Raw genomic sequence first — 17,424 nt, 5'->3', positions numbered from 1 at the left:
CAGCATGGGAGAGATAAGTAGAGTCAATAGGCTTGCTAGATCCATGGTGTGGGAAAGTGAACCTATGCTGCTCAAAAGTCTGTTGTATCTGTAGTTGGTGGGTGGGTGGGTTGGGGGCCCCTGGCTCATTGGAGTGTAGTGGCTCAATCTAGGAGTAGTCTTGGAATCTTTTGGAATTCTCAGATACACCCACATGCCAACGTCCAGCACTCTAGGAGATCTATGTTGGCTAGCATAAGTTTGAGCTCGGTCTTGAGCCATTTTTACACCTTTCCTTGCAAGTTTAAGCATCTCCTGCATATCTTGCAAAAAATCATAAGCGTGCTGATTTTGGATTCTACCTAATCCAAGAGAAATCGGTGCCCTTGTTTGAAATCCGTATAGTCATGTGGGTTGACTACCATGAGTATATAACACGCACGTTCCTAAAAGGTGAATTTGGGCATGTTCCTGGATTCATCTAGGTTTATAATTTAGCCGTATTAGCGGACATGCAGATTTCACATTGTGAAGTTTTCGTCGGAGTTGTGGCCAGTTGATATTGTGCTTATTCTTTCTATCTTTAGCGGTGCATTTGCCCTATCAACTACTTATTTGCTGTACTAATTCTTTCTATTTGCTACTTCCCTTAGTGCTAGGCTTCATTATGGCTGAGTCTGCCCTGCATCCCCGGAGGTTTGACAGAAACTCAGTACAAAGGGCTTTGTGTGAATATATGCTCTTATGTGTGTGTGTGTGTGTGTGTGTGTGTGTGTGTGAGCATATCTTGATACAGAGTTCTACACCCACTATTGGGCATTGATGACGTTAGTGGGGATGTCGTAGTATTTAGTCCATACTATGTATAATGGAGGTGATAGTTATATAGTCTTGTGGGTTGACTACCATGAGTATATAACACGCACGTTCCTAAAAGGTGAATTTGGGCATGTTCCTAGATTCATCTAGGTATATGAATGGGCTAAATCTTGTAGCCGAATGCTTATTGCTAGCAATCGGTGATCTAGGTTAAAATCCGTACACAAGCTTGAATGGGCTAAATCTTGCAGCCGAATGCTTACTGCTATTGTACGCAAATTCTAATTGTGAGAGATACCTTTTCCACTCGGTTTGTCTTTTGGAGTACCTGGATGATGTGCTTCATGTTTCAAACATTACAAAGAACCTAGTTTTTGTTGGACAAATAGTTGAGCAAGGTCTACAAGTGAGGTTTAATTCTCATAGATGTTATGTAGAAGATTTCAATAACCAGTGCCATGTGGTTGCAAAGAGGAACATAATTGGAAGAATGTTTACATTGGATGCTTGAAGTGAAGGCTGCAATGCTTACACATGGTACATGTGTGATTGTAGACATTGATATATGTGTAAATTGGTCATTTGGCATAAATGCACATCGCATATGACCGTGATAGATTGTGGCTACCGACTCACCATCCAACTGTAGGGTCCTCCAGACAGACCCCAGAGCTTGAGGTCTAATTTCCACGGGCCTGCGTGGTACCCATGGCCCCAACCTAGCGTCCCACACCACTAGGCCGAACTACCCACCTTACAGCTTCATGGCCATGAGGTCTTGCATGCCCATGGTAGCCCTCCTATGTAGCATGGAACTGGTATGATTGTGTAACGCACAAGGCCTTCTTTATACCTTTATGCCAGGGAGCTTCTCTTTATTCATAGGACGTAGAGCTGCAGAGAGAGAATATGAAGAGTTGACACTAGATTGGGTTTCCAATCTACCCACTTAAGGGCCCCCTTCTGTAAGTAGGAGTATTTGCTTTATTGCTCTGGAGAACTTCTTTACCATGCAGAAAACTTAGTGATGATGGTTGACTGAGGATTTCAAATGCAAGGATGATGTAGACAAAAAGTCGGCTGAACCATCAAGCATATTGTAGACAACTATGAAGCTAGTGCCTTTATGCACACCTAGATCTGTTGAGGGAGATGCTGAACGAAGGCTGAAGAAGACTTCGGGATGCCTTGGACTGAAGCACAATGAAGTGCTTGGCTGTAGATATGTATGCAAAAGTCAAAGTCTCAAGCACACATGTCTGTGCTTTTGTTTTGTTGCTGAATTGTGTCATGTGCATCCGGATGTTAATCCCGATGCTCAGACATATTCTCATTTGCAAATATATGGGTAGATTTAGGGACAGGTTTAGAGCAAATTTTGTAGCCCTACAAGCTCCCGGAAGTGCCTAAGACATAGCCCAATGCCTTTTGGTCATAGTTTGGAGTCTGGACACAAAATATGACTTTTTGGACAATGTTTTGTGGGAAAAATAGGCAAAACTGACTTGATTACGAATTCATACCTTTTTCCTATAAATAGAATCATCATTCAAAGATCAAGAGGATCCATTTGTCAGAGTCTGCAAGGCAGCAAGGACACATTGGTGGATCAGCAAGAGCTTCTCTTGGCCGATTGCAAGTAGAGGGCTGCAGGGATCTTTGGTATACATCATGAAGTTGTGAATCAACAAGATTATTGTATATATACTAATATAGCATGTTTTGGCAATATACGGTAGATTAGGTCTATCACTCCATCTCTTCTGTGTCTTTGCTAAGCATAGGATTAGCGTTAATCTTCTTTGCTTATCGTTAATCATGAACATGCTTCAGCAACGTATTTTACATTGCTATCAGAGCTTAGGTCATCCTAGGACAACCTTATTGTATATATAGCATGTTTTGGCAATATACAGTAGATTAGGTCTATCACTCCTTCTCTTATGTGTCTTTGCTAAGCATAGGATTAGCGTTAATCTTCTTTGCTTATCGATAATCATGAACATGCTTCAACAATGCATTTTACATTGCTATCAGAGCTTAGGTCTCGGACAACCCTTAGCTTATGTTTTGTGCATGCTGAATTAGGGTTTGCGTTTTAGGGTTTACAAGCAAAATTAGGGTTTGCGTTTTTGCGTTAAATCCGCATATTTGCTGTAACTTGGTTGAGCACAATGCTAATTGTTAGGCATTTTTCTGAAAAGTAGTTTGGGCTTGTGTACATACAGGATGCATGGCATGTGTGAGGACTTAGCTTGTGAATGCGTTGGCAGAGTGATTTTGCGGATGGTTTTGTTTTGAGGCCTGTCCGGAACGTGGTCAGCTCGAGATGATATTAGCATTCGGCAGCTTGGTTGTGTACGCGTCCCTTTAAATGAATGGGCACTCGAAGTTGTATTGAAGTGTATGTGGAGACATGGGCAATAAAAGATTGAATGAGGACCAGGTAGCCTTAGACATGGTGTGAAAAGGCATATTATAATGGCCATCTTCTAGGCCTCAGGAATAAAATTTAAAAAAAAAGATAATTACGTGGCCAACTATTTAAGGGCCACATGGCTGTTTGCCTTACAGCCAGCGCAGCTGCTAGCACCGCCTTTGGAAGGTTGGCGAATAGCTGAAGCTGGCGGTTTTGAAAAAGGAGAGACTTGCCTTGTGAGAGACAGCCACAGCGCAGCAGACAGGGCCAGCGTGGTGAAGCTGTTGTGGCGAAGGACAGAGGCTGGCTGCAGGCGAAGAGTAGAGAGGCGCAACCCTTGGAGAGGCCTTGGGTGCGGGTGAATGTGAAGGCAGCTGGGGATTCTGCAGACCACGGCGTGCTGAAGAGAGGAGTGGCCGCCTTGTAGTAAGTGGACGCCTGGCCAGAGTTCGGTGGGACCAGAGACGGTTAGTAGCCGATTGCAGAGAGGAGAATTCTCTCGGGTGGAGTGCAGAGGCTACCGGCTTGCTGAGGTTCTGCAGGGAGACGCCGGGGAGTGTAGCAGCCGCCTTGTGCCACGAGGACGCGATCTGTAGGCGCAGAGAAAGTGTTTCTGAGGAAAGGTAACAGGGATTAGCCAAGATTAATGGGGACAGCTGGGTGAGTATACATCCTTGTGTTGATGTGAGGGTCGTGTATGTGAAAAGGTTGTGTGAGTGAAGCTTCTGTGTCGGAAGAAGCTGTATGAAGTGTTGATTGGAAATCAAAGATGAAAGACACTGGTGATCTGTCTGGTTATGTTGTTGTGTTGGTATTCTGTGTGTGTTGATTTGCAGGAGAAGGTGTGATTGACGTGTTTGGTGGTGTAGTCCACGGGTTACAGTCTCACAGTGCACTTTGTGCCAGCCTTTGATTACCTCGTCACGCACACGGTGGAAGTGTATGTGTTACCGGGTGTTTACTTGGTTTATGGTGCCCCTGTGTTGTCTGTCTGGCGTGGGTGGGTGGTGAAGAGTGAGAGATTTCTGTTTCTAGCATTGTGCTGGTGGTGCCCCTTGTGTTTATTGTATCTTCCAAAGCTGCTGGGTAGGTAGCTATAGAGGCATTTCTTCTTTTCCCAGCCTCCCGACAGTTTTTTGGTGCCCCCCACTGAGGATCTTTCTTTAGGTTCCTTCAGTTTACAGGTTGCAACCATGGCGTTTGCTTATCCTGAATTTCACGGTGATAAGAATGAGGATGTAGAGGATTTCTTGGAGCAAATGGAGGTAGCATGTATTACCAACCATGTGGATAATCCGGATCAAATTTTACGGCTCTTCCAGATCTTTTTGAAGGGCACAGCGGGTACATGGCTTCGAGGGTTTGAAGCAAAAAGAACGATTGGTAGCTCATCTCGAATGACGATGGTGGAAAACCTGAGAGAAGCCCTTACAAAGGAGTTTCAGAGAAGAGAAGATCCCAATGACGTTTGGCAGGAGCTCCAACAGCTGAAGCAAGGTGAAAGCCAAAGTGTGGCAAGCTATGTTACAATTTTCAGTGAGCTATGGTCAAGATGGTGTTTAGCTCTTGAAACAGAAGTTCTCCCCATGTTTGTGAAGAAGATGCGATTCATAGCAGGTTTAAAGAAAAGTTTGTTGGTAAAAGTGGACTTGAAGCAACCTTCTACTTATGAAGAGGCGGTGAGGATTGCGGAAGAGAAAGAATGGAAGCTGAAGAAAATGGCGGATTATGGGATGATCAAGGAAGACGAAGTGGTCAAGAATGGTTGTCTTGATGTGAATATGGTCCAGGCTGATTTTGTGCAACAAACACCTACTATGTACCAACAAATTGGCAGGGGAATGTACGAGGTAAATCCTAAGGTAGTCGCCAAGGATTTTGGGCAGTTTAATGAGAGCACTTTGAAGTCTATAGCGGTGGATGTTATGCCAACTTATGGTTATGAGAATTACCAGATTTCTGATAATGTTTCCACTAGTCAGGGTGTGTTAAGTGATGTTACTTATGCTTCAAAAGTTCAAGCAGAGAAAATTCTTGCAGAGAATAAGGTTTTGCCAATCATAGGCAGGGATTTAGATGTTAACAGATGCTTCTCTTGGCTTAAGGAGCTAGTTCAGGAACTTAAGGGGAGGAGGGGAGAGACAGAAGATGGTCTACAAGAAGAGGATGGAGTGAAAGAGCAAGTAGACGAAGAGATTGAAGGAGATGGACTGCAAATGGAGGATCTAGCAGGATTTGACACGAGGGGTGAGACAAGGAAAAATCTTGAGCCTGAAGAAGAACCAAAGGTGGTTGGCAATGAAGAAGTAGAGGACAAGATGATGCTTGAAGCACCTTCGGAAATGAGTCTCTCTTCCGAAGAGGACAGTGGAAGTGGAAAGCTGGTCACGGATGATCCTATGAGAGAGCAATACTTATCTGTTGGATTCTGGGAATTTTCTTATTGAACCGGTTGAAGAAGAACTAATGCTTGAGCAACCCGGCATGTGGGAGCCAGAGTCAGGTGAAATTGGAATGCTATGTTGGAAAAAGACGGAAATTTTTCCACAACAGTGAATGCTTATGAGCCAGGTAATCAAAAGCCCAAGGATTTGGGTTGTAAATTGTTAATGCATATGCTTTTGACTGTGGCTGTGAAGTGGGCAAGTGAGGCCCAAGTATGTTTGGGATTGACCCAAGGAAAAGAAGATGTGGATGAGGGTTATGCAGACCCAGTTTTTGGTGATGCTAACAGTGTGCATGAAGAGGATAGTCAGAATGGTGTGATGCCATTAGTTTTGAATGAAAGGAACTCCCAATCGGTATATCACCTAGATGAACTAGAAGGGCAAGCGTGTATAATTGGAAGAGACATGCAACAGTGGCCATTTGACCCTGGAGGCTGACAATTTATGGATACTAACGCTTGCCCTTCTAGATGAACTAGAAGGGCAAGCGTGTATAATTGGAAGAGACATGCAACAGTGGCCATTTGACCTTGGAGGCTGACAATTTATGGATACTAACTGCTAGGACATGAATGTCCTGCAGGCTAGGTGGTTGGCAAAGTATGTTAGGCATTTTTCTGAAAAGTAGTTTGAGCTTGTGTACATACAGGATGCATGGCATGTGTGAGGACTTAGCTTGTGAATGCGTTGGCAGAGTGATTTTGTGGATGGTTTTGTTTTGAGGCCTGTCCGGAACGTGGTCAGCTCGAGATGATATCAGCATTCGGCAGCTTGGTTGTGTACGCGTCCCTTTAAATGAATGGGCACTCGAAGTTGTATTGAAGTGTATGTGGAGACATGGGCAATAAAAGATTGAATGAGGACCAGGTAGCCTTAGACATGGTGTGAAAAGGCATATTATAATGCCCATCTTCTAGGCCTCAGGAATAAAATTTAAAAAAAAATGATAATTACGTGGCCAACTATTTAAGGGCCACATGGCTGTTTGCCTTACAGCCAGCGCAGCTGCCAGCACCGCCTTTGGAAGGTTGGCGAATAGCTGAAGGTGGCGGTTTTGAAAAAGGAGAGACTTGCCTTGTGAGAGACAGCCGCAGCGCAGCAGACAGGGCCAGCGTGGTGAAGCTGTTGTGGCGAAGGACAGAGGATGGCTGCAGGCGAAGAGTAGAGAGGCGCAGCCCTTGGAGAGGCCTTGGGTGCGGGTGAATGTGAAGGCAGCTGGGGATTCTGCAGACCACGGCGTGCTGAAGAGAGGAGTGGCCGCCTTGTAGTAAGTGGACGCCTGGCCAGAGTTCGGTGGGACCAGAGACGGTTAGTAGCCGACTGCAGCGAGGAGAAGTCTCTCGGGTGGAGTGCAGAGGCTACCGGCTTGCTGAGGTTCTGCAGGGAGACATCGGGGAGTGTAGCAGCCGCCTTGTGCCACGAGGACGCGATCTGCAGGCGCAAAGAAAGTGTGGGTGCAGCCTTGTACGAGAGGGATGCCTCTCTGATGAGTGTGCAGAGAACAGAGCAGGGCGAAGCCGAAGGAGCCAGTGGGTTGACGGTGGCCGGAGGGCGCAAAGGTGAACGTGTGAAGTAGAGGACCTTGGTTTGGTTCGGTCAGTCTGCAGAGACAGAGGTGCTGCAGACATAGACGCGTGGGGATAGTTGCCGCCTTGTGTGAGGCCTTGTAGGTGGCTACGGTGACTGGAAGCAGCGGACAGGGTCAGCGGCAGCCACAGGCACAAGGAGAGACTCGAAGGGGCTTCTCTGGCGAAGGGAAGACACTGCAATGAAAGGCGTCAAGGTGCGCAGGTTGGGCTAGACTGCCGACCGTGGGGGGTGTAGATAAAGTAACTGCCTAGAGGAGGCGTTGCGAAGACAGGGAAGTGGCCGCCTGGTGAGAAGGGCTGGTCGTCAGAGTGCAGGCGCAAGGAGTGCAGCCACAGTTGCAAAGGGACAGCAGCGAAGAGACAGAGGAGCGTAGCTGAAGGTGCTGCGGCAGAGCTGACTGGGACAGCTGAGGAGAGAGGAGCTGGCAACGGCTGGGGAGCCTTTGGGATGCAATAAAAGGGGACAGAGTGAAGCAATGTAAAAGTGTGGTGCTGACTTCTGAGAGAACCACCTGGGGGAGCAAAGAAGCAGGTAATTACAGGAAGACTGCTGCATGGACAGATGTGATGTGTTTCTGAGGAAAGGTAACAGGGATTAGCCAAGATTAATGGGGACAGCTGGGTGAGTATACATCCTTGTGTTGATGTGAGGGTCGTGTATGTGAAAAGGTTGTGTGAGTGAAGCTTCTGTGTCGGAAGAAGCTGTATGAAGTGTTGATTGGAAATCAAAGATGAAAGACACTGGTGATCTGTCTGGTTATGTTGTTGTGTTGGTATTCTGTGTGTGTTGATTTGCAAGAGAAGGCATGATTGACGTGTTTGGTGGTGTAGTCCACGGGTTACACTCTCACAGTGCACTTTGTGCCAGCCTTTGATTACCTCGTCACGCACACGGTGGAAGTGTATGTGTTACCGGGTGTTTACTTGGTTTATGGTGCCCCTGTGTTGTCTGTCTGGCGTGGGTGGGTGGTGAAGAGTGAGAGATTTCTGTTTCCAGCATTGTGTTGGTGTTGCCTCTTGTGTTTATTGTATCTTCCAAAGCTGCTGGGTAGGTAGCTATAGAGGCATTTCTTCTTTTCCTAGCCTCCCGACACTAATCAATACACTTAAAGACACTAAGATTTGAAGGAAACTTGCTCATATACAAGAAGTAAATTGCTCAATTGACAAGAGACACACAATGAGCCGGAACGGCCGATCCCTTCCTTGAGTAAATTGTATTACTATTGGAGAAATTCAATACATAGCTTCACGGGCATCCATTGCCAAATCCTCCATGCCAATGCATATGAAATTCAGCATTTAGAAAATGTAGATCACCAAGGAGCTGCCTTGATGCCCGGCCCGACTCCAGTGCCCATATTCTCTACCATTGGCTCTATGTTCTAACAAGCAAGGTAGCAACATCTTCAGGAGCACATAGGACAAGAGAAATACTACACAGGGCGGCTAAACAAGGAGTCATGCCCTTCTACTGAATAAGTAATGACAGCACATGCGGGCAATCTTTGAAGAACTCTTCATCTACCCATTTAGCATCAATGGGAAGATAGTTCTTAAACTTCACAATTTAACGCCTCACAACTTTGCCTGCAGCAAGCTTGCGTTCCTTGTGATACACAATCTGCTCTGGTTGCAAGATCTCCTCAAGCTCATGCACTTCTCGTGGATCCTCAATGACCATTTCACTAGGCTCCGGCCCTACATACTTGCGAAGGAGACTCACATGAAAAGCATTGTGTATGTGTCAATGACTAGGTAATGCCAATCTAAAAGCCACTTCATTGATCTTCTCGATCACTCGAAAAGGTCCATAGTACCTAGTTGCAAGCTTAGGATATGCACCCTCTTTGCTAGGCCTCTTTGCAAGTCTTGCTTTCTCAAATTTCAGCAATACCCAATCATTCTCTTTAACATCCAATTGCCTTCTATGCTTGTCGGCAACCTTTTTATGCTTGTCTTGTGACCTTGCAATGGCTGTCCGCACCTGAGCAAAAGCAATATTCAAGTCTCTTACATACTCATCACCTGCGAATATCTCATCCTTTGTGCGAAGGATGGGTGGCAAAACCACCTTACTATAAACAATCTCAAACGGGGCCTTTCCCGTAGATGCATGCACTGTATTGTTGTATGCAAATTCCACAAGCGGCAAGTACTTCTCCCAAGAAGACTACTGTTCGGCCACACAACATTTCAAGAGATCCAACACGGCTGAATTTGCAGCCTCACTTTGCCCATTCGTTTGAGGGTGATAAGCTGATGAGAAGTCCAATTTGGTGCCCATATTATCAAATAAGGCCCGCCAAAAGAGACTTGTAGTCTTGGGATCTCTATTCCCCACAATGGACTTCGGCATTCCATGATGTTTGAACACTTGTGCAAGATATATTTTAACCATATGCTCAGCTTTGATGGTCTTTTTGACCGGCAAGAAATGAGCTTGCTTGCTAAACTTGTCCACAATTGTCGAAATTGCATCATTACCCTGTTGGGTACGTGGCAAGTCCATAATGAAATCCATTGTAATACTTTCCCATGGCTGCAGGGGAATAGGCAATGGCTGAAGCAAACCTAGTGCCTTTTGCCTATCAAATTTAACCTTATGACAGGTGATACATGCACGTACATGTGCCTCTATGTCCTTCCGCATACCTAGCCAAAAGAAATACCGCTCAATCATGTGCGTAGTAGGCATTATGCCTCTATGACCAGCATATGGAGGAGCATGGCACTCATCCAAAACCTTTTGCCTCATGTCAGACACCACACATAGGCAATTATCTTTCATGAGATAATCCTCTTTGATCACATATGAGGCATGTGCATGACCAGCCATCAAATCAGCCCAAATAGTGGCAAAATCAGCATCCGTATGATACAAATCACGCATGGTAGACAAGTCCCCATAAGAGGCAACCGAGATAGCTGCTACATACGGCTTTCGTGACAATGCATCGGCCACTACATTCTTCTTTCCCGGGGTGTGCAAGATCTGAAAATGAAACATAGAGAGGAAATTGGCCATCCTCATATGCTTCTCTGATAACTTAGTTTGAGTAAGAAAATACCTCAAACTTTGGTGATCTGTCTTCACAGTGAAATCAGCCCCAAGAAGATAGTGTTTCCATATAGTAAGTGCATGAATTACAGCCAAGAGCTCTTTCTCATATATGCCAAGAGATAGCTCCGCATCATGCAACCTATGGCTGTCATAAGCCACGGCGTGTCCCTCTTGATTAAGGACAACTCCTATGCAATTTCCAGATGCATCACATTCCACACAAAAAGGCTTTTGCAAATCCGGAACGATCAACACTGGACCATGAGTAGTTGCATCTTTCAATTTGAGGAATGCATCTCTCTCTACATTAGTCCATTTGAACACGGCCTTCTTCTTTGTCAAATCATGCAAAGGAGAAGCAATCCATGCAAAGTGCCGAATGAACCTGTGGTAGTAAGAGCATAATCCAAGAAAACTACGGATCTCATGCACCGAACTCAATTCGGGCCAATTCCGAATTGCATCAATCTTTGCAGGATCCATCCGCACTCCATCTTTGGATACAATATGCCCAAGATAATGTATCTCTGACAAGAAGAGCTCACTCTTCTTTGCATTTATGAAGAGTTTATGCTTATGGAGCTCTTCAAAAATAATAGCCAAATGAGCTTTATGCTCTTCTTCGGTCTTCGAGAAGACTAGGATGTCATCAAAGAAGACACCTGTAAATTTCCTGTACCCACGGAATATGCGATCCATCATTCTATTGAATGTAACCGGGGCATTTGTAAGACCAAAAGGCATAACAAGATACTCATAAAGTCCAAATGCTGTCCTGAAAGCAGTTTTGTGTACATCCTCAGGCACTACACGCACTTGATGATATTCACTCTTGAGATCAATTCGGCTAAAGCATGCCGATCGATCCAACTTGTCAAGGATGTCGTCTATGCGTGGAATCGGAAACCGATTCTTGATGGTAAGCTTATTCAAAGCTCTATAATCCACACATATACGAAAGGATCCATCCTTCTTTTGAACTAAGAGGACGGGTGAACAATATGGGGAAGAGCTTGGCTGAACCAAACCCTTCTCAAGAAGCTCATTTACTTGCTTCATGATCTCCTCTTTTTGGGATGCACTTACACGATAGGCTAGCCTATTAGGTGGTGAGCTACCCGGCACAAGATCAATGCGATGATCTTCCGGTCGTGCAGGTGGTAACTCATCAGCAAAATAATCATTGTGCTCTTGCAAAAATTTCAGCCTATCATTACAAAGAGTGTTTACATGTACATCATTTTCCTCAACAGGATCTCGTACAAAAATCAAGTACGCAAAAATACTCTGTTCTCGGCCTTTATGCATGAAGGTGATCCTGTTAGTCTTGTAAGCCTTGCACGGATCAATACGTGTATGCCAAGGCTTTCCAAGCAATACATCACAGCCATTCAAAGGCGCCACAAGAAAATCCTCATGATCCACATAGCCTTGAATGTGTATGCGCAACTTGCCAAAAATAGGCATGACCTGCACTTCTCTACCAACAAAGGCAGCCCCTGCTTCAATTTGAGGACCCATGTCCTCCATTGCAATACCCAAAGTAGCTGCCATCTGAGTGGATATGAAATCCTCCATTGCACAATCATCAAACATAAACAAAGCGGGCTGATTCTTGAGTTGTCCCCAAGCTTTGCATACAACCCTATCTTTGCTATCATGTGAAGTGTTGCCCTGCACATCCGGAACCATATGCACATTAGGCTTCGGTACATTAGCGTTTTCAGCTTTGTTCTTCTTATTTGGGCATGCTCTTGCCATGTGCTCAGTGCTGCCACAAGTAAAGCATTTGCCTTCACGCATATATTGCTCCTTCTTCTCAGCACTAAGACCAAAGTTTGCCGGCTTATAAGGGCGCTTTTTAGCAAACTTATTTTCAGCTTTTGGACCTAATTTGGCTTGGTTTTGGTCCCTTTTAGGTGGTTGTCCATCATTTTGCAGGTTTTGGACAGCCCTCTCTTTGCCTTGAAATGAGGGTTTAGCCTTATTGGATCGACTCAATTTGAGTTCCAATTGCTCAGTGGCGGTGGCGGCTGCGATTAATTGGTGTAAGGTATGACCAGGATACATTTGTAATCCCGCTTTGTACACGGGTTGCAATCCCGATTGAAACCTTCTCTTCCTTTCCGCCTCAGTGACATGCATAAATGGAGACACCTCCAAGAGCACTTTCCAAAACTTTTGTACATATGCATTTACCGATTCCCCCTCATTTTACTTTACCCAATCCCAATTCATTGTTATCTCATTCAATGCATTGGGAGGCAAGAATTGAGCATAGAACCTCTCCTTGAACTCTTCCCATGATCTAACAGGATTCGGTGAGAGCTTCTCCGTGAGCCACCAATGGGCAGCAGTGCCTTTCATGAACATGCTTACACGCCGGATCATGGATTTCTGAGTGAAATCCTCATCACTGAAAGCAATATCAAACTGGGCAATAAAAGCAAGTGCCTTTGATGCATCATATTCTCCATGATATGTGTCAAACTTCACAGATTTGTCTCCGGCTTTGAAGTCACGAGACTTTGATGCATGTGTGTGCATCTCAACATGTTTTCCCCCATGTTTGTCCATTGGGACAGCCCCTGTAATTGGCATCATTTTTGGACCAAAAGGTGATGCATAAGGCATAGATACATGTGCCCTGTAAGTATGAGGCATGGCTGGCCCCTCAACATGCATTGATACATTTTCAGCCATAACTTCTCCCTCACGAGCACACTCGAAGGCATGAGTGGCATGAGAGATACGCGGAATACCTGCACCAACAGAAAATTGCAGCCCATGTTGCATGTGTTGTGCATGTACATTTTCAGCCGGCAATGGTATTTGACATACATTTTGACCACTGCCATAAACATTGTATCCTTCACGGGCTACATGAGGTATTTCTGCATAACGTGAAGTCACTGATTGTTCCTCTCCCATAGCATGTAGACATAAGTTCTTGTTCGGGCACCAGTGGGGATTCCAAGACATGTGGGATGGTTGCCTTTTCTGCATAGGCATCCTCGGTACGAGCCAAGTATGCACGTGCTGCATCCCTCGGTTGCATGTGCAACTCTTGAGCAATCATTGCCATTGCATGATCCATATAAGATTCAGCTTTCTTGGCCTTCAAACGATCATGCACCAATGGATCCTTGCGGCGATAGAGATTCAATTCTTCTTGTTGTGCATGGAGTAGAGCCTGCATACGAGTAAGTTCAGCCCTCAAGACTATGGACTCTTCTTCTTGCATCTTCTCTTTGTCACGGGACGGCTGTCCCACATATTCATGTTCCCTATTGTGCACCACATGAGTTTGCTCATCCTGTAAAACATTGGAGACATGCATTTCATTGTCCCTGCCTCTTGTATTAGTATCTCCAACATTCATTGTATGGCTGTCCATAATGTTCTAAGTGTAGAGATAGCTAGTGTTCACGGTGATCGTCTCTCACAATAGAAGTGAAAGAGAACCGTATGCTCTGATACCAATGTAACTTGGTTGAACACAATGCTAATCAATACACTTAAATAGACTAAGATTTGAAGGACACTTGCTCATATACAAGAAGTAAATTGCTGAATTGACAAGAGACACACAATGAGCTGGAACGGCCGACCCCTCCCTTAAGTAAATTGTATTACTATTGGAGAAATTCAATACATAGCTTCACCGGCATCCATTGCCAAATCCTCCATGCCAATGCATATAATGTGTTCTTGTGTGTGCAGAGCTCGACCAGGAAGAGCCCTAGGCAGCACTGGTCTAGGAAGTCAATGATCGTGGAAAGTGGACCAAACCCCTCGTGGAAGAGACAATGAAACCTCCCACGGATCTCATAGTATACTGGGCAGCGACATATGTAATGCTCCTCTGAGAGAGAGAGAGAGAGAGAGAGAGAGAGAGAGAGAGAGAGAGACTAATGGGCTTAATCTTTGTGTGGTCACAGCTTGAGTTTATCATAGCAACGCTTCTAGATATGGATGCTGTGGATGGTGCAAGCAGTGCAACTATGCTTGCAGAATGTGCAAAATCACCAGATGTAGCTACTAGGTATGCTTTAATTTTTCTCAACATAGTAGAAATGTGGGATCTTCAGGATGCCAGAGGGTAAAGAAGCTGCAGATGTCAATGAAAGCTCCTCAAAGCATACTGACATAGAAATCCTAATATTCTTTTAGGCTTGTTGGTGTTTTGTTACTGCTGCCATCGCAATGATGTAGGATGCCTGACCATTCTGCTGCCCCCACTTCTCTCGATCACCCACTGTACAGCATCCCGAGACATCATTCCTTGCACTAACTTTTGTGACTCTCCTCCCTTCCTTCTATCTCTAGCCTATCGAGAGCTTACTTACCAGTATCAACACTCATACTATCCTGCCACACGCCTTCGTGTGTTTTATCTGTTGCCACAGCCTATTAACTTGGTTTTTCCTTTTCATGTTGTTCTGCCCCTATTCCTTGTTTTGGGGATATCTAACCATGTGTGCCACTCTGCCCAGATCCTTAACTTTCGCCAAACAAAAACATGCAGTTGGGCTCATTTGGAAAAGAGTTGCGAGTCTCCTTCCTCAAGCTTGTAGTCTGTACATGCGGCCCATGTATGTCTTGATGGTGCTTCAGTTTCCGGTTAATTTTATCCCTGTTTCTCAGTGTAAGAAGGCTACTGTGGGTTTTACATCCCAAGTAGTTTCTCGACATGCGCATCTTTGACTTCAATGTGAGCCTTATTTGGCTGTCAGGGGTTTGAGCTGTGTTGTGGCATACAGGGGGGCATGTTCGACTGAGGCCTAACCTGCTCAATCTGTGCCAGAATATCAACTTTATCTTTCGATGTCAACCTGTGAGATATGGTGTCCTGCTGACAGAGACCTGCCTTCTATCATCTGCCTTCCCTCTATCTCCATGTGTCATCTGTCTTATTGATCACAGCCTTACAAACTCAAATTGGTTGTTACTTTTCATGTTGGGCATATCTTCCCTACTCCGACCAGATCGTTCTCAACGTTTTCCAAACAAAACATGCAGTTGGTTTCATTTGGGAAAGTAGTTGCCAGGTAGCTTGTTGGTGCATGCTGCCCATGTCTGTCTTGATGGTGCTTTATTTGCCAGATCATTTTATCCCTGTTTTTCGTTGTAGAAGGCTACTGGTGTTCTATGTCTCAATTATCAGGGAAGTAGATGCTTGACATGTGCATCTTTGACTTTAGTTTGAGCCGTACAGTCGGCATGTTTAACTGAGGCCCACACACTTCAGATATTCCTCGATCACACGTCACTATCCCTGGGGAGACTTGATACCATCTGGGTGGTTAGTGCCAGCATCACTGCCTGGCAGATATGGAGGGCTAGATGTACCGAGGCGATCAAGGGCACCCATATTTATGACACTCAGTGCATTTGTACCATTTCGAGAGAGATTATTCATACCCTTATGGCCACTTCGGCCTGTATGCAGGGACCTTCTAGATAAGTACAAGCAAAACGTGTTTTCTTTTTGAGGGAGTGGGATCATGGGATCTTCTTTTTGACTCCCACTGGACTCTCTTGGCTTCTTGCTAAATTTTCTCCTTCTGGGTTGCTTACCTTGGTTTCCAGACTGTTCTTATGTACATCAGAATAAAAAATTAGTTTCTTTGGTTTTCTCTATAATCCTGCGAATTGTGTGTAAGTCTTCGGTAGGATAGGATCCTTCAACTAAGGTTGTGGTTTTTGCCATGTTGTACCGATCTTGTGGTGAGAAATAAACTTTGGTCATTCACAGGCAAGCTTTAGCAAACGCACTAGGGAATGCTCCATCTTTGTGGGCACTAGGCAATGCTGGAATGGGGGCGTTGCAGGTAAGACTTCCTAAAACACGTGAGCGTGCATGGTCACACACCCGTGTATCTTTTACTGTCTCTGTGCCCATCTCTATTTTTCTCATTTTCATTCCCTTACACTATGCCAAAATTTGTTTGATTACACATTTCATATGAGGTGTACTGACTATTGGCAATGTTTTTTTGATCAGAGGCTCACCGAAGATGTCAATCCTGCAGTTGCAGCAGCTGCATCGAAAGCTTTGGAGGAACTCAAGAAGCAATGGCAGATGGATTCAAAGGATAGCCTTATTTTTCGTACAGACGGCTCTTTCTTGGAGAGCTTGTATCCAAGAGAGGATGGTGATGATGAAGATTGAAAGGCTGAATTGTCAGCTCAAAAGAAATCATAGCTTTGTTGTAAATATGGGGTCAAGAAGGTAGTAAAATCCTACACATGGACACTTGATGTTGTCTGCCCTTCTTGTATGTTCATCCCTTGTGGCTGTGTAAGAACCACAAGCATGGATGCGCATGCTGAACTAGCACCGCGGGTTGTTTGCAGAAACGGAGCGTGTCAAGGGGATGCACAACATTGAAGTCGCCATAGTGGGGGGGATGCTGGGGGGGGGGGGGGGGGGGGGGTGGTTTCAAATGCACGAGGACAGACTTGCTAATTTAATGGTTTTGGCTGTCTCTGAATGTGTTTGTACTGGGCCAAGTTGATGTGAGAAAAGGCTCCCTGCAGTTAGGACCATCTGTAAACAAATGGTTAACAGAGCCTGTGTGATAGACGAGTGTGACAACTCTGAAATTGCATGAAAGATGCCCTATTGGTTTGACTGAGTGAGACAAGTAAAGAGTGCATGTGATGATTTTGGCAATGGAATGGGTTGGGGAGTTGAGTATATAGTGTGTGTTGATCCATGCTAGGACGGATCATTTGCCTATGGTGTCAGGCTCAGTTTTGGTTTCTTTCATGGTGTCTTGATGGAAACTTAGTCCGAGGTGTATAAGTAGATCTGCCAAAATTGGTCAGATTGGAGGGTGGTGACCCTTCTAGGTCTACGTTGTATTGTCAACTTTAAAGAGTCATTACTTCTACTTCAATTGCCTTGTCTCACCCTTCCACCCCACCATGAAGCTCATCGTTTTCACCCTTCCACCCGCCACGAAGCTCATCGTTTTCTCTTTTGTGTTGCTACTATGATTAATGGCGAACCCATCCTGAAACGTTGTCCATTCTCAGACGGGGAAAGTAAATACAAGCAGCATAGAATAATCAATGCTATCATCACCACTTGAGAATCCT

General features: G+C 45.0%; 1 protein-coding gene across 4 annotated transcripts in view; it reads left to right on the top strand.

The window, feature by feature from the left end:
* The window catches only part of LOC147624096 (senescence-associated family protein), a 38,755-nt gene extending 21,668 nt beyond the window's left edge, over positions 1-17,087 (top strand). For 2 of the 4 annotated variants that reach the window (XM_086820752.1, XM_086820750.1), the window contains 3 exons: positions 14,259-14,362; positions 16,076-16,151; positions 16,325-17,087. In XM_086820752.1, the coding sequence (XP_086676878.1) occupies positions 14,259-14,362; positions 16,076-16,151; positions 16,325-16,492 (348 nt within the window). In that variant the 3' untranslated portion in view covers positions 16,493-17,087. Of the gene's footprint in view, positions 1-14,258; positions 14,363-14,813; positions 15,115-16,075; positions 16,152-16,324 lie in introns of those variants that run through there. The other 2 variants (XM_086820753.1, XM_086820751.1) reach the window with 2 other exon arrangements.
* The last annotated feature ends 337 nt before the right edge of the window (positions 17,088-17,424 follow it).

The sequence above is a fragment of the Cibotium barometz genome, chromosome 26 (genome assembly GCF_041138505.1).
Source record: "Cibotium barometz isolate CiBa-2024 chromosome 26, ASM4113850v1, whole genome shotgun sequence".
NCBI lineage: Eukaryota > Viridiplantae > Streptophyta > Polypodiopsida > Cyatheales > Cibotiaceae > Cibotium > Cibotium barometz.
This window is presented reverse-complemented; position numbering and strand designations above follow the sequence as displayed.